The sequence below is a fragment of the Solanum tuberosum genome, unplaced genomic scaffold, assembly GCF_000226075.1.
Source record: "Solanum tuberosum cultivar DM 1-3 516 R44 unplaced genomic scaffold, SolTub_3.0 scf00055, whole genome shotgun sequence".
NCBI lineage: Eukaryota > Viridiplantae > Streptophyta > Magnoliopsida > Solanales > Solanaceae > Solanum > Solanum tuberosum.
The window spans coordinates 212,762-239,598 of record NW_006238981.1 but is presented as its reverse complement, the minus strand read 5'-3'; the positions used below and the strand labels follow the sequence as shown (position 1 = coordinate 239,598).

At 35.1% G+C, this 26,837-nt stretch overlaps 1 protein-coding gene across 6 annotated transcripts in view; it reads left to right on the top strand.

Annotated features, from left to right (window-relative positions):
* Window positions 1-1,210: 1,210 nt before the first annotated feature.
* Window positions 1,211-26,837, top strand: part of LOC102596182 (serine/threonine-protein kinase ATM) — a 58,944-nt gene continuing 33,317 nt past the window's right edge. For 3 of the 6 annotated variants that reach the window (XM_015307372.1, XM_015307371.1, XM_015307369.1), the window contains exons 1-38: window positions 1,211-1,536; window positions 1,868-1,979; window positions 2,058-2,201; window positions 4,559-4,720; window positions 4,819-5,014; window positions 5,146-5,302; window positions 5,388-5,527; window positions 7,633-7,720; window positions 8,032-8,135; window positions 8,907-9,005; window positions 9,166-9,222; window positions 9,460-9,544; window positions 10,193-10,267; window positions 12,414-12,455; window positions 12,590-12,660; window positions 13,090-13,138; window positions 16,049-16,120; window positions 17,507-17,644; window positions 17,742-17,831; window positions 17,909-18,096; window positions 18,317-18,917; window positions 19,005-19,076; window positions 19,171-19,335; window positions 20,626-20,751; window positions 20,884-21,011; window positions 22,669-22,825; window positions 23,353-23,399; window positions 23,471-23,534; window positions 23,684-23,758; window positions 23,847-23,966; window positions 24,146-24,331; window positions 24,647-24,768; window positions 24,855-24,924; window positions 25,032-25,159; window positions 25,725-25,866; window positions 25,963-26,103; window positions 26,214-26,312; window positions 26,451-26,497. In XM_015307372.1, the coding sequence (XP_015162858.1) occupies window positions 1,468-1,536; window positions 1,868-1,979; window positions 2,058-2,201; window positions 4,559-4,720; window positions 4,819-5,014; window positions 5,146-5,302; window positions 5,388-5,527; window positions 7,633-7,720; window positions 8,032-8,135; window positions 8,907-9,005; window positions 9,166-9,222; window positions 9,460-9,544; window positions 10,193-10,267; window positions 12,414-12,455; window positions 12,590-12,660; window positions 13,090-13,138; window positions 16,049-16,120; window positions 17,507-17,644; window positions 17,742-17,831; window positions 17,909-18,096; window positions 18,317-18,917; window positions 19,005-19,076; window positions 19,171-19,335; window positions 20,626-20,751; window positions 20,884-21,011; window positions 22,669-22,825; window positions 23,353-23,399; window positions 23,471-23,534; window positions 23,684-23,758; window positions 23,847-23,966; window positions 24,146-24,331; window positions 24,647-24,768; window positions 24,855-24,924; window positions 25,032-25,159; window positions 25,725-25,866; window positions 25,963-26,103; window positions 26,214-26,312; window positions 26,451-26,497 (4,628 nt within the window). In that variant the 5' untranslated portion in view covers window positions 1,211-1,467. Of the gene's footprint in view, window positions 1,537-1,867; window positions 1,980-2,057; window positions 2,202-4,558; window positions 4,725-4,818; window positions 5,015-5,145; window positions 5,303-5,387; window positions 5,528-7,632; window positions 7,721-8,031; window positions 8,136-8,906; window positions 9,006-9,165; window positions 9,223-9,459; window positions 9,545-10,192; window positions 10,268-10,321; window positions 11,980-12,413; window positions 12,456-12,589; window positions 12,661-13,089; window positions 13,139-16,048; window positions 16,121-17,506; window positions 17,645-17,741; window positions 17,832-17,908; window positions 18,097-18,316; window positions 18,918-19,004; window positions 19,077-19,170; window positions 19,336-20,625; window positions 20,752-20,883; window positions 21,012-22,668; window positions 22,826-23,352; window positions 23,400-23,470; window positions 23,535-23,683; window positions 23,759-23,846; window positions 23,967-24,145; window positions 24,332-24,646; window positions 24,769-24,854; window positions 24,925-25,031; window positions 25,160-25,724; window positions 25,867-25,962; window positions 26,104-26,213; window positions 26,313-26,450; window positions 26,498-26,837 lie in introns of those variants that run through there. The other 3 variants (XM_015307370.1, XM_015307373.1, XM_015307374.1) reach the window with 3 other exon arrangements.

The window sequence follows — 26,837 nt, the reverse complement described above, 5'->3', positions numbered from 1 at the left end:
AAATGATATATTACTTCATTTGAGAAATGCATTTGGGAGGGGATATGTATGTATCCAACAGGGAATGGATGTATTCGAGAGGGAATAATGATATATCTAAGAGGAGTTTTTTTTGTAATTTTTTAAAATGGTAAGAAATTTTAGAGACTATGATATCTTAAGTTGTGAATTTATGTATTTTTTTCAAAAAAAAAATATGTGACATTATATTGAGCCCGTATCATGAACCTTAAATTATCTAATATTATATATACACATATTATATACAATTTCACGTAAAAGAAGAAATTGCTTAGTTAAGTCTTTTATCGCAAACCCAACACAACTCTGCCAAAACCATCATCAATGTCACATTCACAACAAATAAATATTACATGATTCACCCACACAATTGATTTAAGACATGAAATGAAAAAAAAAAATCTAATCATAAATCTTATAAAAAAAGTAAAATAAAATATCGACAATTTATGTGCTAGTATTATAATAAGAAGTATATTTTTACTTATTTATATATTATTTTTTTAATCTTTATTCTTAAGAAGAAGAGATTAACTTGAATGCAATAAAAAATAGATAATTTAAAAAGGGGATGACACTTAGCTATGATCGCGCATGAAAAATAAGAAAGAAGACAAATACCTACATTTATTAGACAAGAAAAAAAAGTACTTTTGGATAAAAACAAAAGTGCTTGGTGACGCTAGTTAGTTTTGGTGATGGGACGACAATTAACTAATAACACAAAAATGATTGGACAAAGCTTGATTGCAAATGAAAAGACAAAAAAAAAATTCAATCAACGATTTTATGAATTACTCAACTCAATAAATAAATAAAAATAATTAATAGTAAAAATTGCTTTCAACAATTTCACTCGAATAATTCTAAATATTTTCAATAAGAAGGTTATTTCCATCAATAAGTACCAAGTCTTAGAAAATTATTTTTTTTAAAAATGAATTCACGAATAAAAAATGAAGGTATCTCAACAAAAATATTATAATTGAAACGAATAATTATGTTTGATTAAAAATTATTGATAAGTATTTTATCATCTAACACAGAGAAAAATAAGTGGAGAATGTTTTTATTTTATAGTGATTAAAATATAAAGTATATGACCAAAATAAATGGTATATTAATAAATATAAAATATAAAATATAAAATGAGGTTAAATAATTTGCAATAAGTTTTATATTCTCTTTCCAAAAACATGGTAGGACGAAGAGCGGACTAAAATTGCAGAAAACACGGGTTGGCGTCGACCCGCCTATTAAAGGAGTATTTTGTCTCTAAACTCCTTTTAGAATCTCTCAGGTTTATTCATTCTTCACTTCCCCTTTCTCTACTTGAAGCACTCTTACAACTTCACGTCAATCCAATAACATTGGCGCTAAAACCCTAATTTCATCCTCACATTCTTGTTTCTGTAATTTTAATGGTGTTATCACTATAGGCGAATCATGGTGACGTCCAGAGATATTCAGGATATCGTCTCCAAGCTTTCATCAGATAAAGCAAAATCTCGAGAAGTATAAACACTTTAATTTTTTTTGATTTTATGAATTTGTAAAGATATTATCGGAATTTAATGAGAAACCGTATTCAAGTAAACTGAATTCAAGTAGTGAATTTCTAAGTAAATGTTAGTGAACAACGTTATTAAGGGTATTTACTTTTTGTAATTTGAATAATTGGTTTTGACTTTATGAATTCATAAAGAAATTATCGGAGTTTAATATTCAAGAAACCGTACTCAAGAAACGGAATTCAAGTAGTGATGTTCTAAGATAATGTTAGTGAGCACCGTTATTTCCTGATTGTAATATGATTAGTTGGTTTTGATTTTCTTAATCAAAACAGGAAGGGATTAAGTTGTTAAATGCATGGCTAGAAGAAGGCCAAAGGTCTATTGAATTTTGTAGATACATTGGAGAGGAGACTGCGAGGCTTAAACCGAATGAAGTTCTTCACTGTGAGTATAAACCTACCATGTTCTTGGTCTTTGTTATGTATGGCACTGGATAGATGTTTGAGGGGTGTGTTTATGCAGCGGAGACGTGGCCCTTTCTTGTTACATTGCTTACTAAATGTGTGTCCCTGGAGATATCTGGGAGCAAAAAGCGTTTGCCAAAGTTGAATGTAGCGAAAACTCTTAGGATTGTTGTCCAACGAGCAGAAGATGCTAAGTTCTCAGGTACTATGTACTATACTTATATATATTTATTGTTATTGTTGATTCTGTTTTCTAGTCTCTGTAGAATCTTTAGGTTGTTTCTGTTTATTTCTTGTGAAAGTGAATACACAGAAATTATGTGTTTGTTTTGTTCATGTGGAGAGATCCTTTAAAGAGAACTGCATTTGCATATAGATGAATTCCATATAGAATTAGCACATAATTAGTCTGCCTTTGGCCCCAGCCATGCCAACAGCTCAAAATGTTAGTTCATGTCTCCAAAATTTTCAGGCATGGGTAATAAGCATGAGAAACCAATATCTTCTCATCTCCAACTACACCGGACATCTGTGCACTTGTATAACTATTAAAAGAGATATTTTTTTGGTTAGTGGTATAAGTATTAGAATATTGCAATGTGGGAGTGCTATTCGCAGATCCATTTTCAATGATATTTTTGAGTTGCATTTTCTTTGATAAACCTTCGTGCTTATCTTTGGTTACTTTTGGTGGCCCTGAAACTTTTTGTTCATTTTGTTAACTTTGGGAGGTAACTCACCCACGTCCTTGCATGTCTGCCAGCAAAATGAGATTGCACTGTGGAAAATTTCATATCATAACGGAGCGTTTGTAGTTGCATGAAAACCTAAAACTATCATTCCTTCAACATAGATTTGTTGGAACCTAGAGGAGTTCCTTCTATATACCAGCGGAATTGTGGCACAAGAAACCTATTACCTGCTTCTCTGTTTAGCACATTCTTTTCTCAAACATAATGGTTTGGCACCAACTGTGTACCAGTTATCTCTTGTGATAATTTCTCAATGGGAGGGTGAGTATGCTACTCTTGCTCGCTATCATATGTTTTTTGATAAGGTTAAAGTTGTATTCTTCAGCATTAAGGGTATGCTGGCTACCTCCAAAAAGTTACAAGCTAAATCCATAATTACATAGATCCTAGGAAATCTACCAACTGTTCTACTTCTTCTATACCATCTTCTTTCCACCAAAAAAACAACATGTTAATGCAATTTTCTTCAACTTTCTTAATAGTGTTAGTAATATTCTCATGACACCTAAGGTTTCTTTCTCTCCAAATAGCCCACATGACACAAGTAGGTACTATAGACCACCATCTTTTTTGGGTCTTGCTCCCCCCCTCCTCATCCAGCAGCTCAAAAGATCAGCAGTATGTTCTGGCATCACCCAGGCTCTTGAGTAGGAATAAGTGACTGTTAGTTTCTTCCTTCTCATGACAAAAAAAACATCTGGAGACAATCTCGAAGCCTCTTTTCTTGAGTTTTTCCTGAGTGAAACATGCCCTTACATGCCCTTTTGGTGACCAACCAGGTGAAGCATTTCACCTTGGTTGGGGTGTTGCCCTTCCATATTTGATTCCATGGACCAAGAATTCCCCAGAGTGAGTCATAATCTCTCTCTTATACAGTCTACGCACAGAGAGCTTACCATCAGAGTCGTGTTTCCATCTTATACCATCTGCTTCTGTAGTAAGTCCCGTGAATTCCCCTAATTTGAGTAGCAGTTCAGCAATTCTATCCGCTTCCCAATCATTTAGATTTCTCCTGAAGGTGAGGTTCCATCCATGAGGGGACCAAATCTCAGCAATTTTAGCCTCAGGATTGGTACAAAAAGAAAAGAGATCGGGGAAGACCGAGTTTAGACACTCTTGTCCAATCCACTTGTTCTTCCAAAAAAATATTTTGTTACCCTCTCCCACCTTGACCACCAAATTCTCCTTTTGACTCGCCCAATTGTCTTGTGATGTTAATTTTTTCAAGTGAAGTGTAATTTTGTTGAAAATGGGAAAGCTCCCGTATACAAGAGGTATACAGAAGAGAATTTATTAAGAGATATGCTCATCTACGAAAAGATACCCAATTTTCTGTACATATAGGAACCTCATGGGTGCACCAAATTGACATGAAAGCTGGAGGCTATTCCTCAAATGTATTAAGATGAAGATCTTCCGTTCAAAAGTTCTCCTATTTCTGTCCCTACATCCTATCCACATAAATACTAATGGGAAAACATCTCACCCCCGGCATCTGTTCTTCCATCCTCAGAAGGCCCAACTAAATAGTGCATCCTTTATAGTATCCAATATGGTTCATTGTATCCTTGACAATCTTAAAAGCTTCCATTAGAGACGTGATGCTACCTGTCAATGTAGTAAGATATGAGTGTTTACACATGAAGCACCAACTAATATATGTAATCCTCTTCCTTCTCAAGTTTTCCACCACCAGAAAAGCAAAAAAATCTTTCTTGGTATTATTCATGCACCAAAATGATGAAATTATTTCCATTTTTTTTATAAAGATGATGAAATTGTTTCGTATGTTTATTATGTCTGGCAGGCAAAGATATGCCTCTTCTATCCGTGGCAAAAATGCTTTTCAATCATGTTTGGGATGTCTTAAAGGATACTCCTAGTTTTCAATCCGAGTATGGAACTATTCTCCGGCTTCTTTTGGCAGTGAGAACTTACCGTTTTCACTTGCGGAAGAGGGTTTACTGTTGTAAGTAAGCAAATATCTTTTTTTTGGTTAAGCAAAGAGGTGCCTATAATCTGACATTCTTTTTCCATTTTTACTATAGTTTATGTGTTAATCTGCAGGTTTGGTGCTTCTGTACATGGAAAAGGTAGAAACAAGCTTACAAGAAAAAAGTGATGGCCAAATAAATCCAAGAGAGGAGGTCTTTCGCTGCATCATGACACTTCATTCTCTTCTTGAAAATCCCCCTGGAGATTTTCCTGATACCCTTCAAGATGATATTGTTAAGGGTTTTATTGGAATTTTTTCTTATGTAAGGTGAGAGGTATTCAGGTCCTCATGCCTTTTGTTTTTTTATCTCTATTTTTTCCACTGCTGGTCTTAGTAATTTTTTTTTCTTTTTAAAATTGGTCCACATTCCACTGATCTCTTTACTTATTGTGGTTTAGGGATGAAGGGAAGATTTCACGCAAGTTAATCGAGTGCATTAACATATATTTGCTGAAGGATGGCCCAAATTTAGGTTCTAAATCTCTGGAAATCCATGATGCTCTGCAGCATTTTGTCTTCCGATGTTGGATGACAACTCGTGATCGTGGCTTAAAGGTGTACAATTTCATTAGATGCAGTACTTCATGCCTATACCTATGCATCGGACATAAATTTCTAATGCCCGTCTCTTCTTTTATAGGATTCACTTGTTCTTTATGCAAGGCTACAACTAAATTTGATGAGAGATCTTGCTGATGGGAGCTCTTTGTTAGAACAACTTCAGGATGTACTAGGGAAGGAATTAGATCAAATGAGCAGTTGCAACATCAATTTACCCTGGTTAGTACTGTTCCATATGGGTAGTGTAATTGTACCGAGCTGCCCTTGTAGAAAGCTCAACTTGAGGTCATCGATCTGTTTTAGTCACGGATGATTGGCGAACATGCTAAACATGCTTGGGTTTCAAATATTTATGGACAAAAAATTGTCTTTTTCATTTCCCCCCTTAAATGTTCTATTCGGAAGTATATGTTGGACACTTAAAGTTTCACCCAAGGCTCACCTTAGTCTACTGTCCAATATCCACAATCTTGCCTTAACTCTCTTCTAATGGTCCTCCGTTCTGTTGTTCCATCTCTAGCTTTTCCTTCAAATCTTCAAGCATCCTCAAATTTGATATTTTTCAACAAAGGTGAAGTGGTAACCAAAAGCTAGAGCACATTCCATCTTCAGCTCCTGAAGTCCCTCTTCTTTTTTCTTTGCTATTATTTCCATCTAAAATCTGTTTCTGCAAATTCACCAACCAATCTGAATCTGCAAACTCACCAACTCGTTATGGTCATTTGTTTCTCTTCTTCATTCATTTTGGATGCCTATTTTTGTTCAATTTATTTTAGTGAAAAGGGCCAGATATACCCCTGAACTTTGTCATTTGGAGCTGATATGCCCCTCGTTATGAAAGTGGCTCATATACAGGGGCGGACCCACATGGAGCCGAGGGGGTTCACCTCACTTGGAAAATAATATTGTACGTATAGGATGAAGTTTACGATTTATGTATATATATTAAATGTTGAACTCCCTCAACACAAGATTAGTACACAGTGCAGCGGTTAAGTAGGTTAGGTCCATGCATTTTAGCCGAGATCGAATCTCGGTGGAGGTGTTCTTTGACAACTTTTTTTTTTTGGGTTAAGACTTTGTCAAACCTTTTCAAATAGGTTTATATTGTAAATTTATGGGTTTCTTTAAAATATTAAATTAATACATAGTAATATTTCAATAAAAAAATTGGATTCAAAGTAAAATATTATTATATACTCAATAAACTTTTTAATAAAAATATTTACTTTAATAAAAATTATTTAATTTAAGCTCACTCATATATGATTTAACCCGTTTATATCTAAATCGACTCGTTAATTTGTCAACACTATTAGCATGCTTACTTTTTTCCGAACCCTCTGAACCAAAATCCTGGGTCCACCACTGCTCATATATATCCTTATTGTTATACAAACGACTCACATATACCCCTACTGTTACAAAATGAGCTCACATATACCCTCTATGTAACATAAGTGAAAAAATTAGTTTTAAATTTATATTTTTTACTTTTAATTTAAAAAAATTCATGTACGATATATGATCTTTCTAACAAAGTAAAGTTCAAGGTATATTTTAATCTTTTTCATACTTAAATTATTTTTTGACTTCTTTGATTATCATTATTTGAGTTTCTTATTCTTATTTTATTTTTTTCTTTCATTTCTTAGTGTAAAGAAAAAAATAAAAAACTATTTTTTTTGTGGCTATATTATAATTTAAGACTATTTTTTCCGGCAATATTGTAATTTAGTTTTTGTGTTAGAAAAAATTATTGGGTCATCTATAATAAATTTTACAAGAAAATTAGTGAAACATAATTAACAAACTTGACCATCAAAATAATAAATTTAAATTAGTCATTGAAACTAGTAAAAAAAAATGCGTGAGGAGGATTAAATATACCCATATGAGATAATATTTTTTACCAAAATATTTTAAAAAATAAATTAAAATTAATTTTTTTACTTCCGTTAGAGGAAAAGGGTATATGTTAGCCATTTGTATAACAATAAGGGTATATATAAGCCACTTTTATAACGAGGAGTATATCAGCTCTAAATGACAAAGTTGAGGGGTATATCCTGCCTTTTTCCCTTTATTTTATAATTTGAGCATGAAGGATGAGCCCCTTTGGTTTAATGTTAAGATTAGCTCTAATCTGAAGGACCTCATATATGAACTTCTATTTGAGTTATGGGCTTGCACATCATATCATCTTAAATGATAATTGAGTAGAGTATCAATAACTTAGCTGGGCTCCATTCATTTACATTGTGACATGTTGCCATATTTATGATTTTCCTCTAGATGTCTTAATGATGTGTTCTTCTGTACAGGAAAGACACAACTAGGGATGACAAATGTGGAAGCCTGACAAGCTCTCAATGCGGTCTTATGGAGCTTGCAGCACTTGTCTTTTGCCGGGTAGTTGTTTGTTAAATTATTTTTGTTTCAAAGTTTTGATCAGATGATGATGTTCACTGTGAACTTTTAACTGTTCCCTCAATCTTATCTCCTGTGAAATTGAGTCGGATATCTCTTGGTACTTCTATAAATTTGGTATTATCATAGATTTTTGCAAGGTTGACATCTCTATATCAGATTCCTTGCTTGCGGATCTAATGCACATTTTTTTGTCAACTTAAGCAGGAATATATTTTATTATCAATTCTTAATAGCTGTAAGCACTAGAGGTAAATAGGATTGCCTACTAACTTCGTGATTATGGTTATCAGGCATGTGTTAACACACCTATAGCATCGTCATCTGAGAAACGAATTAGAAGGGAACACGTTGTAGTCCAAATAAGGGAAAGACTCTCAGGTGGAAAGTGGCCATGGTATGTTTCCTTGCGTGTTGTTCCTAGTCTTTGCCTCTAGCTAAATATATAGTGACGTAAGTATCGCTATTGTAAATTTGCAACTGTAGTATTTGGAAGGAGGCCTTCCTGTAGTTGCTGCATGAGTTTTTGTGGTGTATTGAAAGTTAAATAATTAAAGTAGAAAGTTATTTCTTTGTTCCATGATTCATCATATCTGTTACTGAAGAGCATTTAATGAGACAAGTTTATTAGCAACACATACCTTCTGATTTTTCCTCTTTTAAGTCTTTTATCTGTTGTTTATATGCATTATCTATTTATGTGTACATATTATCTGACATCTATTCTGGTATTTCCTCATGAAATTTTGTAGAAAGACTTTCAAATACTTCATAATTTCCAATGTTAAAAAATAAATAAAAATACTTCATAATTTCCATAAACTTTTGGTTGTGGTCTGTCCATTTTTTCCTCTCATGCTGAGGTGGTGGGTAGAGAGAAGAAAAGTACAATTGTTGAAAGAGCCTTCACATTGATAAGGGGAGTAAAGTTTATTATTCTTGTTATGTACTTGTTTTTTTGAACCCTCTTGACTCTTGAGCACTGCCCAAAGTATTTATGCTAGGCCATTCAAACATGTTTGGTAGAATCAAATTTTGAGGTCATGGGTACTCCAATTGGCCTGTCTGCTATAAATATGTATGCAATTGGTTGGCATCACGATCAACTTAATTCTTGAGAAATTCCTTCAATTTGTAAAGTTATTCACTCTGTATGTTTGGGTAACAGGCATGCAGTTTTCTGTTACCTCATCCACAATTATTATGATCGCTTAAAGAAGGATCTGTTGATCTATTGGTTTGAAGGTATATGTGCAAATTTTGAAAGGTTAGTTTTCTGGTCCATGTTGCGGATGCCTTGATCTACTGTCCTGCAAGAGCATGTAGCAATTTTTCCTGGCTACCTCCTTTTTAGAACTCTTTGCTTTTCAATCCAATACATGAGTCGGTATAAACTGTGGTTCTGACAATCTTTGTTTTCTTTTCAGGATAATAAATGATGCAAACATGGAGCATAGTTATGTAGGTCTCCTGTGGACATTGAGGTGTGTTCTGCCTGATTTTTGACGATATATTAGCTTTATTCCATTGCACTGTACATGTGGTGCTGACTAGTCTTCTATTATATATTACCACTGTTTGTGTTACTTCTATTTACTGTTGGTGATTTCTAACTTGGATGATACTGTTGCATAAGATTCTGCATTAGTATGCTAATATATAGGGGTAATTTGTTTCATTTTTTCACATCTTCTTCTCAAATCTACTCTCAACCTATCTAGGAGTCTTCAAGGACTTTCTTTGATGCTGCTATTTCCTGTTCCAGCACTGCAAACTTCATCCGAGTTGTCTTCCACATTGAGTGGGGTAATTATCTGATCTTTCCAAATTGACATATTCTAGTTTTGGCACTTTGATGTTCTCCTTCTCAAGTAATCTCATGGACCTGTTTGATCTTTTGCTGTTAAATGTAGAGAACTTTTTGTTTTCTTATAGCTAGATAAGATTGTTATTTGAATATTTGACTCATTTTCATATTTGAGTTGTTCCTTCTTTCTTGTACTTGTGTGTTCATAATTCGAAAAAGCTATAAAATCTGAAACCTAAAATCAGGGAAAATAGAACACAATTAATGGTGCAAAGATAGAAAAGTGTTTTTTCTTAATTCAAATTTGATGAAGTGATCTTTCTAACCTTGCTGCCTATGAATGATAATTGGGAACTTTGAACGGGGTATTTTGACCAGACGTGATAGACTTAACTTAAGTAGACCAATTAGCTTGCTCTCATTTGTTAAATGTTCGGAGTTTTGTCCTTGAAATAGTTTTAGCTCGTTAAGATGATTTTAAGCGCATATTTGTGTGCAACTGTTAGTCTTTTTTTAATAGGTCACTTGGGGATTGGTGGTCCCTGGCAACAATTTCATAGAGACTACCGATGAAAATCATCTATTTGTTTTTTGGTTTAATTCTTTCGAATATGGTCGCCAAATTTAGATCTTGACTGTATTTGCAGGTTGAAACAGGTTGGCATACGATATGGAACTGTGTTATTGGTGGTCTGCCCACATTCAGTCCTTTTACGTCGGTTGTAAGTTTTACTTTATTGATCTTCTGAAGATGGAATCCTTTTTCTTTATCTAGTATCAAGCTGTTATATAATACTTGTAGTGTGCTACTAAATACTGGCTCACTTTTCCAATTCATCTTTACTCAAATATATTTTTTCCAATAAGGAAATGTGATTGAAGCCCCATGCGTAGGATAGTTAGTAGATACTGGGATTTATAACTTGAAAGGTATCATGGGAAAGTAAATTAACTCCATCTAGTATCTCATGCTTTTTGCATCCCATTGTTTGCTAAACATTCTGCTTGCAATTAGTATGAAGGACTTAATTCAATTTACATGTTATGTAATGTTAAGGTGATAAACAATATAATGATTTTTAGAAGTGAATACAAAGTTAGTTTAATAGGATAAAGCCATCACGTTGTGGTCACGGTTTAAATTGGATAATGAATCAAGAATTCTTGAAACTGACCTATGACAGGTCTTGGATAACCCTATTTACTCGTTCTTAGTCAGTGACAGTCAGCTTTTTTGTTTTTGTTTGATGAAGCTTGTTCTTTGTTTGTTTTTTAAGGCAGGACTTCTCATCCTTTTGCCTTGTATGCTTACTCTCCTATTGGAAGGATCTTTTAATGAAAGCAGTCATGAACATCATTTTACTTCAATTACTAAAAGTCAATTAGTTCCGTTTGCCCTTTACTCTGAACGATTAATACAGTTGCAGTCACATAATAATTATGATGTTTAATTTGCGAGGACTTCTAAGTCTTAAATACCAGTTCTAAGTACTTTAAATCTGAATGTGCTTTTATTATCTGGATTTTTTCTCTGGATGTCAGATATCCTACTCAAACTCTGCAGGTGATTTGTAATTGAAAAAACAAACAAACAGAATTCAAATGATTCTGCCTTGGCTATTTAGATATCGGTTGTCTGCCTTTGTTGACTCCAGCAGTATCACTATAGTTTTAGGATACTTATGTCAGGATGAGTATATGTTCTTAAACTTTTGTTGCCTAGATGTTATTAAAGCAGTGAGTTTTTCTCCTATTTGCTGATTATTTCATATAGTCTCTCTTTTGTCTCTTCAAGATTACCAGCTAACAAGGTTTCTCCAAAAGTAACTGATTAATGTTTGTTTGAAAATGTCTGAAAGAGTACAGAATCATATATTCTTGATAATTTAATAAAACTTTATTATCAATTGGGCCCAAAAAGCTCATATACAAGATATGGTTTTCTACGAACAATGCCCAGGAACTTCAGGGGCGCACCAAAAACCTGTAAGGATAAGAGACTACTCCTCAATTGTAGAAAAATTCATCTCTACACCCTCACAACTTGCCGATTTATTTCTCTCCATACGATCCACATAAGTGCAAGCCGAGCAATATTCCATGTACAATACTTCCAGCTAAAGATAGTTTTCACATACCCACTCAACTCTAAATCATCTCAGAAGTTCCACAATTGTCTTGAAGCTACCTGACAATGCAGAAGGAGATTATCAACATCCTCATGTGAACCGTTGCTCATAAAGCATCATCTAACATAAGTAACCTTCCTCTTCCCCAGATTCTCAGCCATCAAGATCCGTCCCCTTGCTGCTAAGTAAATGAAAACACACACCTTATGTGGTACCTTAGGGATCCAAATCAATTGATATGCAATGACAACCTCTTTCCTCATCAAAAGCTTCTCATAAAAGAGTACGTCCTAACTACGATGAAGGTAAATTTTTTTGGTTCATCCTGATATGCATTTCATTTTCAAAACTTAATTGCTTAGAGGACCTTACCTTATGTGATGTTTTTCTCCAAAAGTACTTCAATTATGAATACATGTTTCATTCATGAACCTTCAAAGTTTTGTTTAAGAAAAATTGAACTGAAAACGTGGTGTGATTGGGATGCTAGTTCCCAACAAATAAAAAGAAAAAAAGTGATGCAAGTAACAGGTATCAGAACAGACTGTCTTGAACATATCTCAGTCTGAACAACTGGTGGGACAAAAACAAAGCAAGTGAAATGTTTTTGTTCAAAACTATATTTGTTGTTTTTTGTCTGCAAGCAGTATTTTCTTGGCAAGTGACTTTTCAGAGTTTCTTATGTGTAAGACAAGTTATTAGGCTACTTGTTTACTTTCTTGTTTCCGTGTATGTGCAGGTGGATGCTGCATTAATGCTGCTTAGAAACTTAATACTCAATGTGAGCACTATATTTTTTTGCAGAAATTGTGATATTTTCTCTACTTATTTCTGTTGGAGTATTTTGGAGGTCTTCCTCTTGTAGTATGTAGCTATATCAGTACATCAATGTCTTTGCTTCGTTATTTCTTTTAGGATACAACAAATGCATATCTTGTGCCCCAAGAGTTGTGGGATCTTCGATTACTTAAACGCGTGCCATCCATGTAAGTAATATATTCTTAATATATAATTACATGCGAATTAGTATATGAGCCTGTTGTATTGAAGATTCCTTATTTCTTTTTGGTGCACCAACGAGGTTCCTTGTTGTATTGAATGTTGAGCATCTTTCGTAAAAAAACCATCTCTTTTTGTAGGTTTTCTACTTTTTTTTATATCTCTTGTATACGGGCTCTGTGCATTCTTTTGATGAAATTTATTTACCATATCAAAAAAAACTTTCTTGTTTCCATAGTATTCAATGGACTAGACTCTCAGAATTTATGTCCTTGGAGATTATATGATTATTCTATGTTAATGTTTTGAAGTAGTTTGATCACTTGTGAAACTTTTGACCTGAGATATTTTACTTGTTACTCTTTTACATCTGCATTGATTTTGACATCTCCTCATCTTTCCACTTTGATTTTCAGATCTGTTTTGTGCTTCATTTCATGTTACTTTTCAAGGAAAGGCTACCAAGTACGTGCTCCTCTAATAAGTTCAATTCTGATTTTGTTTTATTGTCCTCTTATGGTTTACTAACAAAGGTTAGGAAAGAACTTACATCCTAAGCGTTTGATTAAGGCATGGTGGTAAACACAATTCTTGAGATCATTCATCTTGCTCTTTGGGTGGATGCAGTAAGATAATGTCTTAGCTCTGCAGATAGATCTTTTCGTCCCTGGATTACTGTCATTTTGTAAATGTTTTCTTTTCTTTATCCACTCTTCAGAGTGCATCTAAGAGTTGCTGTTTTCTCACTGGGACTCGGAGAAAAAGGAAAGCTGCTATTCCATCTTTACTAGTTTTATATTCTCAAAAAAGTCATACAATGATGGCTGCTTATTTGAAAAGTCAACATCTCAAAAAATCAGTTTATTTATTATATCATCACCACAGATTTTATATTTTCTGACAATATAACACCGAGGATTTTATTATACTTTTGTTAATTAGAATGAAGGATTTTATACAAGGCAAAAGCTATATTGCAGATGAAACTTCTGAAAGACGAATCATCTAATGGGGAAGTGTAGATGACAAAAAAATAATTTATCTGTTCCTTGTAAAAAAAACACACATCAAGAATTTGATATATCTGCAGAAACCTTTTAATACTAATCCAATCAAGTGAAAGACGACTTGTTATATGGAATACCAGATTTTCGTTATCCTAGGAAGCCTTTCATATTAGGCTAAATAAATGAAAACAGCCACGATGAAACACAATTGATCTAAAAGTCCTACTCATCGGAGATTTAGTGCTCATAGATTTTAGAGATCTTCTCTGTCCTAAGCAGGGAGTACAGTTTTTGTACTTTTACATCATTGCTTGGATTTAAGCTAAGCTAGCATATTTACCCTGCTGAACCTACACTGAAATAAAGTTCGGTACTCTCGGACTTCTGATTTATTTTGGCTAGTGAAGAACAAAAAAAATGGCGCTAGGACAGGCTTTGTTCTAAGGTGAAGGTGATTGATGTAGCATCTTTGAGGCTTGAATAAATTTCAAGTACCATCGGAATTTAGCTTTTGTCAGATTGATTTTGTAGGGTATCCAGTAGCTTGTCTTCTTTGAATTTAGAAGTGTCTCCGGGAACTTTCAAGTACCATCGCTAAATTGCTTTGCCGGATGCTCATCTTCTATTTCTTGTTTCTAATCACTGCATTCTGGTATCAAAGTAAGTTTTTGGAATTTTTGGGTATCTCCTATAGCTATATGGAATGTAGAGCACTTCTAGATATGCTGAAGAGATTATGAAAGCCTGAGTTGGATAGATCATGTTAAGAGGTCCATTTATCTTTTAAATTGTTGATTTTTTATTATATATAGTATATACCATAGGCCATTTTGAAGGGGAGCCTTGGAGCAATGGTAAAGTTGGGTCCGTGTGACCTATAGGCTATAGGTCACAGGTTTGAGCCGTGGAAGCAGCCACTAATGCTTGCACTAGGGTAGACTGTATACATCACATCCCTTGGGGTGCGGCCCTTCCCCAGACTCTACGTGAACGTGGAATGCTTTGTGCACCGAGCTTCCCTTTATGCCATAGGCCATTTATCAAAGATTAATATTCAGAGGGATAAGCTTTGAATGGGTTATTATTCCTTGACCTAGTGCGGGAGGGGTTTTGGCAGAATGGTCATCATTTTTTGGCAATATTCTGTTAACCGTAACGAATTTAGAAAGAAATTTCTGAAAGTTTACCCTTAGATTAAGCGAAACTCCCAAATGCTTCTAGTATTGCAAATAAGTCTAGGAGATTTTTAAGGTAATAAGTCTAGGAGATTTATGTTCAGGAATTTTTGATTCTTGAGGGAGATGGCACGAAGAATCCTGATGATCTCTCCTTCAAAGTTGGCAAGTGCTTCAAGAAAATCTCTCCTTGATTTTTGAGAGAGATGGCTCGGAGAATCCATATGGACACATGACAACAATATCCAACATGTGAAATACCTCTTATGTTTGTGATCCTTGAGATGCACTCCACACTCTTCCATCACATGAGAGATACATTTCCATGTTATGGAAACATGACAACCATATCCAACATGTGAAATGCCTCTTATGTTTGTGATCCTTGAGATACACTTTACACTCTTCCATCACATGAGAGATGCATTCCCATGTTATGAAAATGGACCTTTAACCTAGCTCAACTCCAGCAAGTACCTCAAGAGTTTAGAACTGTCCAAGATAATGTAAAGAAGAAATTACAACCCTTATGCTCAACCAATGTGGGTCTTTAAAGGGTTAGACATCTCAAGTGTAGATAATATAACTTGTGGGCCAACATTGAATAACTCAACCTTAGGGGCGGGTCTTATTCTGAAGTTATGTTGAGAAAATGGACCTTTGGCCTAGCTCAACCCGAGAAACCAACTCAAGAGGGTGAGGATTGTCCAAGAGCATAGAGATGCTACACCCATACTCTCAACCAATTTGAAAGTAAAATACAGAAAGTAATTGATGTATGTAACAACTTGATTGAAAAGATCTAGTGTGTTAAGAGTATTAAGTTTTTTTTTTTGATGAATTAAGAGTGTTAAGTGTTAGTATCAAAATGTTAAAGAGTTAGAATTTTTGACATGTTAAGTTGATATACTTTTTTTATAGTCTGACATTGGTCAAATGTGATAGTGTCTTGTATGCAACTCCTATAAATAGGTGTGCATATTTGTTGGCAAATCATTCTTCACATGTGTTGACTCTAACATTTAACATTCTGACAATTTGTATTGATTTTTTTCCATGATAGATGATTTGTATAGTGCTGCATTATTGTGCTTTGGTGATGCGTTAGGGAAATTAACTAGCTTACATATCTTCTTTTGTTCCTGTCTTTTAAAATAATTTCTTCTTTTCTTCTTTTCTTCTTTTTTCTGTAGGGTGATCTTAGAGACACTTTATATTTGAGGCAAAATCTTTTGAGAGCTGTTTTAGCTTTTCCTTTCTGGAAGGTTTGTTAGTAATATATTGATGTATGGTTATCAATCTTTTTTTTGGAAAAGTAGTAATTTATTGATGTTTTTAGGGTAATGAAACCTTGTATACAAGTAGTATACCAATGGCAAGGAACCTACAAAAAATTATAGTTCTCCAGTCTTTAGAAAAGACAACTAATCATCTATACCAATGGGGATCTTGTGGATGCACCAACATTTAACAAAAAAAAAAGAAGAGAGTTCCTAATCTGTGCAAGATCATATTCTCCCATCCGGATGCATCAGTTCCTTTCCCTTCAAAGCACCCTCATAAGTGTAATTATCTGTTACCTGATTTCGGCCGACGATGGTGACTGAAAATGCGAAGGACATGGAAGATGCAATAATGGTATTTCATGATTCTCCACAACCCACTTCTAATCTGATTTTTACCCACTGATCTCTACCAAAAAAAGAACTCCTCTACAACATCTCTTCCTCTACCCAGAACCTTTCCCCAAGAAATCCCAATTAATCAGTCATATATCTCACACACAGAATACCACCCTTAGTTGAAGAGTTAACTTCCTTTTCTCCATGGGATGATGTTTTGTTCACTTTCATCTAATGGAAAATTCCTCTGAAAATGTTCGTTTATATCTGCCAAACTAGCTGGGAAGTTGAGCAGATATGTAAATATAAGTAGGGAACTGGAGAATCTGCTTTAGGTTAGAGCTGTTTCTTCCTATGCAAGAGAACTACTTTCTTGTTTTAATATCTGTAGCACTGGGATCCATGCTGTGCTTTCTTTATAGCTAGTGCCCAGGGGTAGTTCCGAATATGTGGAGGAAGAGAACCCACCTTGCTTCAAGCAATCTGTATAAGGTTGAGACCTTATAACACTTCTCCCTCTGTGGTGATTCACTGCTTTTGAGATTATCTTCTGCTGTCTGAATTGTTGGAACCAAATCAGTATCCTGCTTTGATGTATCTGTTGCCCATGCTCTGGTGCTTTTCACTTGGGTTCTTCTCGTGACTTCCTTCTACATCTTTGTCCTCGTGCTCAAAACAGATTAAAAAACATGGGTAAAACCCCTTTATTGGTAGGGAATTTTGTTGGTTAGCCATTTATCAACCTCTGGAACCTGACTGAAAACATGCAAAAATTGATCATGCTTTCCACTTGGTGACAAAACCCTTCTCTCTCATAGTAAACTCCAGAAAGCCCAAGTTACATGATAATACGCTTTCTCAAAATCAAGTGTACTAGAAATTCCAGGATCCTCTCCTTCCAATCTGAAGTCAATCCACTCAAGATATTGCTCTAAGAGTCTAAAGAAAATATTGCACAATGATGTTGCATGTTCTCAGTAAAAGCACAATGTATTTCGGTTAATGGTGGTGTGGTGCTTTCACATGTAGGAATGTTCAATGTTGAATAAACATCTGGTTGCTGTATTGCCAACAGCTGTTTATGCTCTCTGTACTGGTGGTACACCATTGCTAGATAAAGGACTACCCCCATCACACTACGTTCCTGAAACTGTGAATGATGTGAAGGTATATATTGTTGTTTCTGGATAACTTTATGCTTATGCTTATCTCTTTCATGAATACTGTTAAGTTGACTAAGATGCTGAAATACCTATTGTTGTAGGTCGAGGATCACACACATGAAAGTGTGCGTGATTTATTTGAATGCTCTGTTGAAGTTCTTGCAAGGATTGGCCAGGAATCTGTTCTGGAGGTGTTACACTCTTTTGTTGTGTTTTCTTCTCTTTGTGGTCAAAGTCTTCATCTCAATCGACTTTTAACTGGTTTCAGGACGTTCAACCACCTTGTTGCCAAAGCTTACGTTTACCCCGACAGATCAGAGATCCACTTTGTCATGAAGTCGAAAATCACATTCTTGAAATTATTAAAGATGAAGAACATGAAAGGATGCTTCTATCTGATGTCATCTTCCTATGTGCTATTTTATCAAACATCATGTATTGTTCATATAGTACAAGGTTTGTCCTTTTCTCTTTAATGTTTGCAAGACTCAGTCTTAGTCTTAATAATTGTCTCTGATAATGACGTGAATACATTTTTCCATACCGGCATATCATCGGCATTGACTGATTTTGCCATTCTCTTTTTGCCTTCTGCTTTTAAGTTTCATCTCCTGCTTGCAATGGAATGCCTATTCTTTCTGTTTGTGTTACCCTTCATGTGCTGTTTCACTCTTAGGGTAGGAGAAGAAATTGTGCCTTGCCTTGCCACTCTGAGTCAATACGTGTCGAAGTTGTTGGATCGAGCTGCTTGTATCTTAGAGAAGAGTTATGACGACCTTGTTTGTGGTTTGTTGGGTTCAAGGTCAATATTTGACACAATTGGTACCATTCGTGTGTCCTTCGAAAGTTTTCTATGCTCCCCATTGTTTAATGAAATGCAAGCCGGCAACAACATAGACATACTAACTGCAATAATCCAATCTGTGGAGAGGCTTCTGAAGGTTCTTGCTAAACTGTATGAAGGATCCTCAAGTAGTGGAAGTAATATTCATTCAAATAAGGGTGACCTTGGCTCTTCTGCATCTGGTTCTAGTCATGCTTCTCATCCAGTAAATTGCCGTACTAGTATTATCATAGACATGGAGTTGGATGTGAACATTGGTTCTAAAGATACCGACTCTGTGAACATTGGGGGAAAAGCTACTGCCGATATATTGGTTTCATCTGTAAATCAGAGAATTGAAGTCATATCAATCATCACAAAACTCTTTTCAGCTTTACCATCTCATACATGGGATGTCATGTTTGAGCTCATGGAGAAAGAAAGTGATCCAAGGGTAACCCTACTGGAATTATCTGGAATTGTTTCCTGATGATATTGCATTTGTTGATGAATATCTTGCTGACTTTTGATTTCTTATTAGGTCTTGGAATTAATCATACACAGCCTTTGTCAACATCCTCATTGGTCTTCCAGCAGAAAGTTCTTAAATTTGGTAATAAGGCTCTTTGGTTTGTTCGTCTTAGTTACTACAAACTATTTATGCTCTGAAAACTCTGATAATTACTTAATTCTTCTTCTCTCTACAGATTACATCCTTAAATGATTTCCTAGACATACAGGCAAATCTCAAGGTCCAGTCTCTGAATGTGCTAGCTGCCATCTGCAGTTTGTTGGAGAGTCTCTTATCCTGTGATGGTGTTGTGAAGTACCCAAAGAGGACTCTGTCTTCACGGGAAAAATTGTCTGAAGAGGTATAATTGGTGTATCTTAGATTTTATCTGCATATTACATTGTGCCAAACGTAGTTTTAGTTAAGTCATGCTATGTGTTCTAAAGGACATTCCATTTATATAACATGGATCTTGGAGTTCTTTCTCGCAGTGTACACTGGTAATGCTTCTCCTGTTGTATGCTTTTATTGTTTCATGTCTTTTTCAGATCGTTTAGTACATCAAACCTCCATTCTGAATAATTGTGTATTCGTATTGAGTAAAATTCCATAGGATAAAATGAAATGGTAAATCCGGATGTCATTGATAGGAAGATAGTTCACTAAGACCTCTGTAGCAGATAGTTGACAAACTTACAATCGGTTAAAACTAGTCTGTTACACTGTTAGATTGCTTTTAAGTTCCCTAAGATTCTTATAGTTAGTTAGTGACATGATAAATTAATCAATGCTTTAACAGATTACTGTGTTGCGGACCTAGTCTCTCCTTGAGAGAAGCTTACTTAAGACATCTTACTAATTGTTTCCCATTAATCTCTCCATTCGGGGACATCCGATAAAAGTGGAATGATACAGCTCTTATTAAATCATTATAGACTGGATTTTCTGTGTCATACTCTTTGCTTAGAAGTGTTGGGCTTCTTACAGTAATTTAAAGTTAAAATTGCAAATTTCTTTCCCTTATAAAAGTAGAAGAAAAGACAATCCCATGTATGAGATGTACCAGTAAGAAAAAAAGATGAAGAACACTGCTCCATACAATGCAATTTAAACATCGGTTGGCATGAATTGAAGAGCATATCAAAGATAACCTGCCAGAACTTTCTCAGGACAAAAATTGTTGTTATTTTTTGTACTTCTTTCTCGTTCTTCTGAATTATTTGCTCTTTTATGGTACGAAGGTATATATTTCTACTAACATCACTACTAGATCTGTGATGCAGCTTAATGCCTTAGTATTATTCTTTTCTTTATTGGGTGGAAAACTGTTTTCCTTGGTGTTCTCTCCTTTCTTGAACAATATAATCTCTTTTCTTGTTCCTAACAGATCTTTCTTAATTTGCATGTCCTGTGAAATGGGGTTGTAGGGCATGATTTCTCTTTTATGGTCCAATGGTTAAGATCACTGCTAGATCTGTGATGCAGCTTAGTGCCTTATTCACTTGATGTTTTAGTAGTATTCTTTTTTAATCGGGTGGAAAGCTGTTTACCTTGGTGTTGTTACTTCTCTCCTTTCTTGACAAATAGAATCACTTTTCTTGTTCCTAACATAACTTTCTCAATTTGCATGTCCTGTGAAATGGGGTTGTAGGGCTTGATTTCTCTTGGAGACTTGGTGAACAAAATTGCAGACAGTGACCTCTTTGATTGGGTTGGACGGACTAAGCTTATTGATTGCATTTGTAATTTCATTTTAGTGGATCCTCAAACTGGTCAGGTATCACCTTCTAAAATCTTGATAAAGAAAGATTGAAATGAGATCACTTTTCCTTTTTGTCTAGTTTCATTTAAATTTCTGATCTACACAACGATCATTTTCTTTCATGACACCTGCTTCAAATTTGAGCAGTCCATGATTGAGAAGCTGTTGCTGATGCTTCGCGATCCAGATTATCGAGTTAGGTTATGCTTTGCTCAACGGGTTGGTGTGCTTTTCCAAACTTGGGATGGCCATTTTGAACTGTTCCAGGACATATGGTACGATGCTTAGTTTTCTTTTTCTTTTTAATGCATTATTACCTTTTTAAGTATGTCAAAAACTAACTGCTTGGCCAGAAATAACCATCCATATAAATCTCAAGTGAAATAGCATGGTTATTAGTTTATCACAGTCAATTATATTGTTATTTAGAATTCTTTGAAAGTTGCTCAAAAGTTGAACGAAGACAATAGTCATAATTTTTTTTATCAAAAGTTTAATAAGACAAATACTCGAGTATGCATTGATTAGCTTTTCTAACTTAGGGCGTGTTATAAGTCTTCTCTACTTAAATTAAGTACCCGAGTATGTAACTGTGGTTGGAGTAAAACATGAACCCCAATTTTTTTTTTTATGCTTCTAAATGGAAATAAGACACTGCTTATAATCGTTGCATGGAGAATCTACAAACTATTCCATCTACCCCTTTAAAGAGCCATACCATTTTGTTGAGGCAAGAACATCTGCTTACATTTAAAGAAAATGCATGCAGATTGTGAGTGTTACAATGATTTTGGTAGTTCTACTGTAATTTGTCTTCTTTTGTTTGTTGAAATAGTGATCTTCCTTTATTTTCTCCAGGGATTAGCTCAATTGACAAAGGTAGAGAGATTTGTGTCTTAGATCACATGTTCGATCCCTACGTCAAGCGAGCTAACTCTGGTACTTAAGTGGAGAAGGGTAGAATGGTGATCCCATCATCCCCGAATCGAAGGATGCAGTTGGCCCAAATGGTCGGCCCTAGACGGATCTGTCGGTCATAAAAAAATAGTGATTGTCCTTTGCTCTTGATTTGATAAATTTCATTTCAATTAGTTTTGTAATGTCTAAATGGGTCTATGGAATTAGAGAAGGAACATTACCAATAAAATTTTGGAGAAAAGTTTAGTCTAGTTCTTTTTTGGTTAATAAGCTTAATATTTGAGAGAGCTCAATAGGATTGAGAGTGGGACTGGTGTAGAGAGCAGCTCAAGAGTCTGAGATGGGGTTCAGTGTTGAGATAGTAAGGGTAGAAGTGGGCTTGAAGCGAAGTTGGTGATTCAGGTTTGAGTTGAGAGAGATGCCTTGAGAGAGATTAGTTGTATTAATGGCCTTACTAGTGGAAAAACTGGTTTACAAAAGTTTGGCTCTAATGTCATGTACGTAATAAAAGAATGAGCATCCAATCAAAAACTTTAAGACAATGTGTGGCGGTGATATTGAGATGATATTCCAGAAACCCTTACACACTATTGTATACCTTTACAAGTGTAATGGAGGTGATGTTGAGGTCTGAAATTTGTGAAATTAGAAGAAGGAATGAGCAAAATTTCAATGAATGAAAAGGGTATAAGAGAAGTGGTTGGGACAGTTTTATTTTTTTGTTTCGTTTTTAAACTGGTAATTCTTGATCATTTTAATTTACCTTAGCAATTTCCCTTACCAGCATCTTTCATCCTATTTTGCCTCTTATAATTTTGTCAATTTGGAGTTGCATTGTGTGAGCATTTACCTGGAAAACATCCACTACATCTTTTATGCAGTTCCAGTTTTTAGGTTTATTTTTCTTCATACCGTTGTCTTTCACAATTGGTTAACTTTTTTTCTCTCTTCCGTTAGCATTTAAGTTTTGATTGTTTAACATTTCAATTATTCACCTGAAATTTTCTGTTTCAGTTCAAATTTTGGCACAAAGCTTGTGACTTGCTCCAGAGATAAACTGGTGATGGCGAAGGAAGTTTTAGCTGCTGGTCCTCAGCCTCGTATCATATTGGAAACAACAATTGTAACCCTAGCTCACCTTGCACTGCACAGTGATAAGATTGAATTGGAGGTATTCAAGGAGGGGTTTTACTTGATAATTTTCATTTTTTTGGCTAAAAAATTTGAGCATCTCTTACCGAGGAAGATATGCTAACATTCTAAAGGGCTACTAGGTTGATTACTGAAAGAGTTATATTTTCCCAATTTAAAGAATGGTCTTTGTGTGAACCTTTTCCCTATATTTGGTTGCTGTTGGTAAGAGGTAATAAGGTCCAATTTATAAAAGTTGAGTGTCATGATTTTGCTAACTTTAAGATATTCGAATTTAGCATGCGTTTCCATCACTTAATCTAGAATGTGTTTCCATCATGCTGAAATCCAATTCACTCTACTTTGTTTTTTTGGTTAAACACTTCGTTGTTACTCAGCTGACACTTTGACTGGATGAATATGATTTACATCTGATTTGTTTATGGGGATTCTTTTACAGTGACATTAATTTGCTGAAATTATTAGAGAGCACATGTAGATCTCTTCACCCAAGATTAGTTTTTTTGACTTTATGAGGTTATACCTGTCTAATTTGTTGTTTTGCAGGCTGTTTTTATGGTATGCGTTATTGCTGCTATTAACCCTTGTTTAAGGTACTCAAAAGTCATTACTTGATCATGTTTTTCTGGGAGATCACTTGTTTCTTATATTATCCTCTTTTCAGGAGACTTGTTATTGCTGCCCTTGATAATCTATCAAGGGAGTTAAAGTATACTTCTAGGTCAAAGGTATGAATAAATCTCTTATAGTCTTTGTTTATGTTGGTTAAAGAGCGTAGCAATCAGCCTTATAAATACGTGATCAAAAAGTGTGAGATTGTCAACTTGCTTGGTCCTTAAATCATTTTTCTTGCTGGCACAATCTTGATTGTTTGCAGTATATGGAAGAACTTATGGTGTCGATCCTCTTTAGTTGGGTTTCTACTGGTGTAAGTTTAGCTTCTCTTCTTGAGGTAATGTGTAGGTTCTTTCTAATCCAGCTCATTATCAACAATCTGTTGCCACCCGAATAGCTAACACATTAACTATACGTCACGTCAGGCAAGGGATCTGTTTGTCTTCAATGTAGAGCCTATCAATTTCATTCATTCCTGCTGCCGTTGGCTTCTTCCATCTTTACTCTTGCATGGTGACATCTCCAACATGAATTGGATTGCGAAGGTTGGAGTTTCGTTTTGTCATTTTTCCTTCAGTTACAATTTTAAGTTAGTCATATATGATTTCTCTAGTATTCTTGGTGCTTATACTATCAAGTTCCATGCTTACTCTGTTGTATATTCTCAGATTTTAGTCACTGTTCTGTGCCATACCTGAAATTTCTACATTTTCATCATTTGCAGGTTGCTTGTGAGCCTCTTGCTGAAATGATTAAGAATCACTTTGTTGATATTTTCTCTGTTTGTATTGCATTACATTGCAGTAAGAAGGCTGGTTGGGAGAAGGGATCAGCTGTACTTGAAAGTTCAATTCTGGATATTGCTAAAATATCTGAAACTGAAAGAGACAAACTTATAAAGACGCACATGGTATGACTCTCCTTCACATACATTCGAGTTGACATTTTGATTTATCTGAAATGAGGTGTGTACTATGTGAGGAAGTTGCTAAAAAAATGTCTGATTCTATAGAGAAATGCTTACATGAACATCACATCTAATTGCATAAGTTTGGAATAACACCTGTTTATCTGCATAGCAGTGGTTCCTATGGAGAGTAGTGTTTGGTGCAATAATGTGATATGAGTGTTTCATTTTTTATGTCAATGTTACCCCACTTTCACATGAAAAATCAATCTTCTTTCCCAAGTTTTATCTAAATAATTCCACCATATTTTTATGTAGGTTTCAATCGTCAATACTATTTTCTCTCTTGCTTCAACAGCTGAAGACCCTGTTCTACCTTTATTCTCCAAGGAGACAATTGCACGTGCAATTAAGACAGTTGTGGATGGATTTTTGGAGATGTGCTGTATCTTCTCTTGGTCATTTTTTAAAATTATGTTGTTGTTGGCATGTTTTCTCTAAATTTTCTTTTACTGCTTTCTTGTAGAGACGCCTCTTGTCAAAATATTGGCCTTATTGACAAGATTAACATCTTCCGACCAGATCGAGTATTTACGGTACTGCATGCGCATATATAGTTCTTCTTTGAAATTTTTGTTTGGCTATACGTCTTACCTAATAACTACTAGTGGGAAGTTTCTAAATATTTCATATTGCTGTGCAGTTTATAGTAGAGATGCATTACAAAGTTTCTGCAGCTGGTCATTTCAGGCACAAATCTTACAGGCTTGCTGGGGTTGAAGTACTTATTGATGTATTAGGGCATCGAGTTACAGTTCCTAGTACGGCCAGGTAAGTTTAATTCGCCTTGTGATAGATGAAACCATTTACCTGATCAAAAATTAAAATTAAAAAATGGAGGATTACGCCTCTGCTTAGGGGGACAGTATTTCATGGTGAGGACATATTCGTTTCTCTTGTTAGTTGTGCACAGGCTGACTGAGAAAGGCCATCTGAGAAATGCAATAGCCTTGTAATTTTCTTCTTGTGTTAGATTGGAATTTCAAATGTTGATATTGAACATTTCCCTTTGCTTTTTATGTTTTGTCCAATATAGCTGCTCATTTATTTTGAGACATATGGATCGTCAATGTTAGGAATCTATTCAAACTTACAATTGTTTTGTATTTTGAATTAGATCATGTTGATGCATTTTCAGTATAGACTGAGTGCAGTTGTCTGAGCTTTTGTTTGTCCTCAATTTTATATACAACACATGGTTGATCTGAGGTGGTGTTTGTATGCTTTAGTTGTGTGATTCCCTGCATTGCATAGGTGGTGCTACATTTGCTTGATTTGCATAAAACATTTATTTCATGATAAAGAGGATCTTGCATCTGACATTTTTTTTTTCCAGTTATCTCCTCAACTTGATTGGTCAATGCTTGGACCTTGATGCTTTGCTGGACCAGTGTTGCCGAATGATTTCTTCATTGCTAAAAGTATTCAAAATCAAGCAATTGGAGGGAACTGCTATTGTCTTAGGTGAACAGCTTCAGGTTGATGTCGCTGAGGCTCTTATTTTACTACTTATCTATATTATTTACACCTTATTCTTCAATTGTGTTTAACCTTATGCTATTTCTTCTGTACAGTTCTTAATCTCCAAGTTGGTAATGTGTTGCGTTCCTTCTGAGTCTAGTTCCAAACTGTCAGCTGCTACATCATCTCAAGTTCTGTCACTGCTCTGCCAACTCACCTTGGACTCTGATCCATCTCTACACGAGTACATTAAAGTATGAATTTCTGGTATCCTTATTACCTGAACAGTTTGGACCATCGTAGTGCCCGAGTAGACTGTGCACTACTCATTTGGCCATACTAATTACTGCGTGTGTTACTTCAGGAACTAGAGCCCTTCCCTAACCTCGACTTATTTCATGATATAAGGATGTTTCATGAGGAACTATGCCAAAATTACTCACCTATGGAGCACTTGTTAACTGTAAGTAGCATTTGGAACTTCAATGAACAGTTTGATGACCTTGTTAAACAGATCCTGGTCAAGTAAGGTCGTTGTTTGATGACCTTTCATTTTGCTATTCAAATGCTTAGTTTTATTTATCAAATTCGTCTGTTTCAGTTAGGGAAACGATCTCGTTACCTTCCGCCAAGATTACTTCTCTGGAGGTAATTGTTCTTTTACAGCCTCTACTTTCCATATTGTTTCTGTTCTTGTCTCATCAATTGTGATCCTTTTAAGCATTACTTGGTTATGTGGACTAAATTTGAGTTCTGTGTTCTTTTTTCCTGCACATGTGAGGTAGGTGAATAGAGAGTCAAACACTTGCTAAGAAAGAACAATTACTTGTTAGTTTTAAATTAAGAAGTAAGAAGTGAACTTAAATGGGGCATATCGATGTATCTATACTATTGATAAAAGCTTCAATGCGTTCTCACCAAGTCAGAGATAGTCCCTATGTTGTATCCATTCTTCCCAAAATGTGGAGGAGAACACCCACAGCCACCT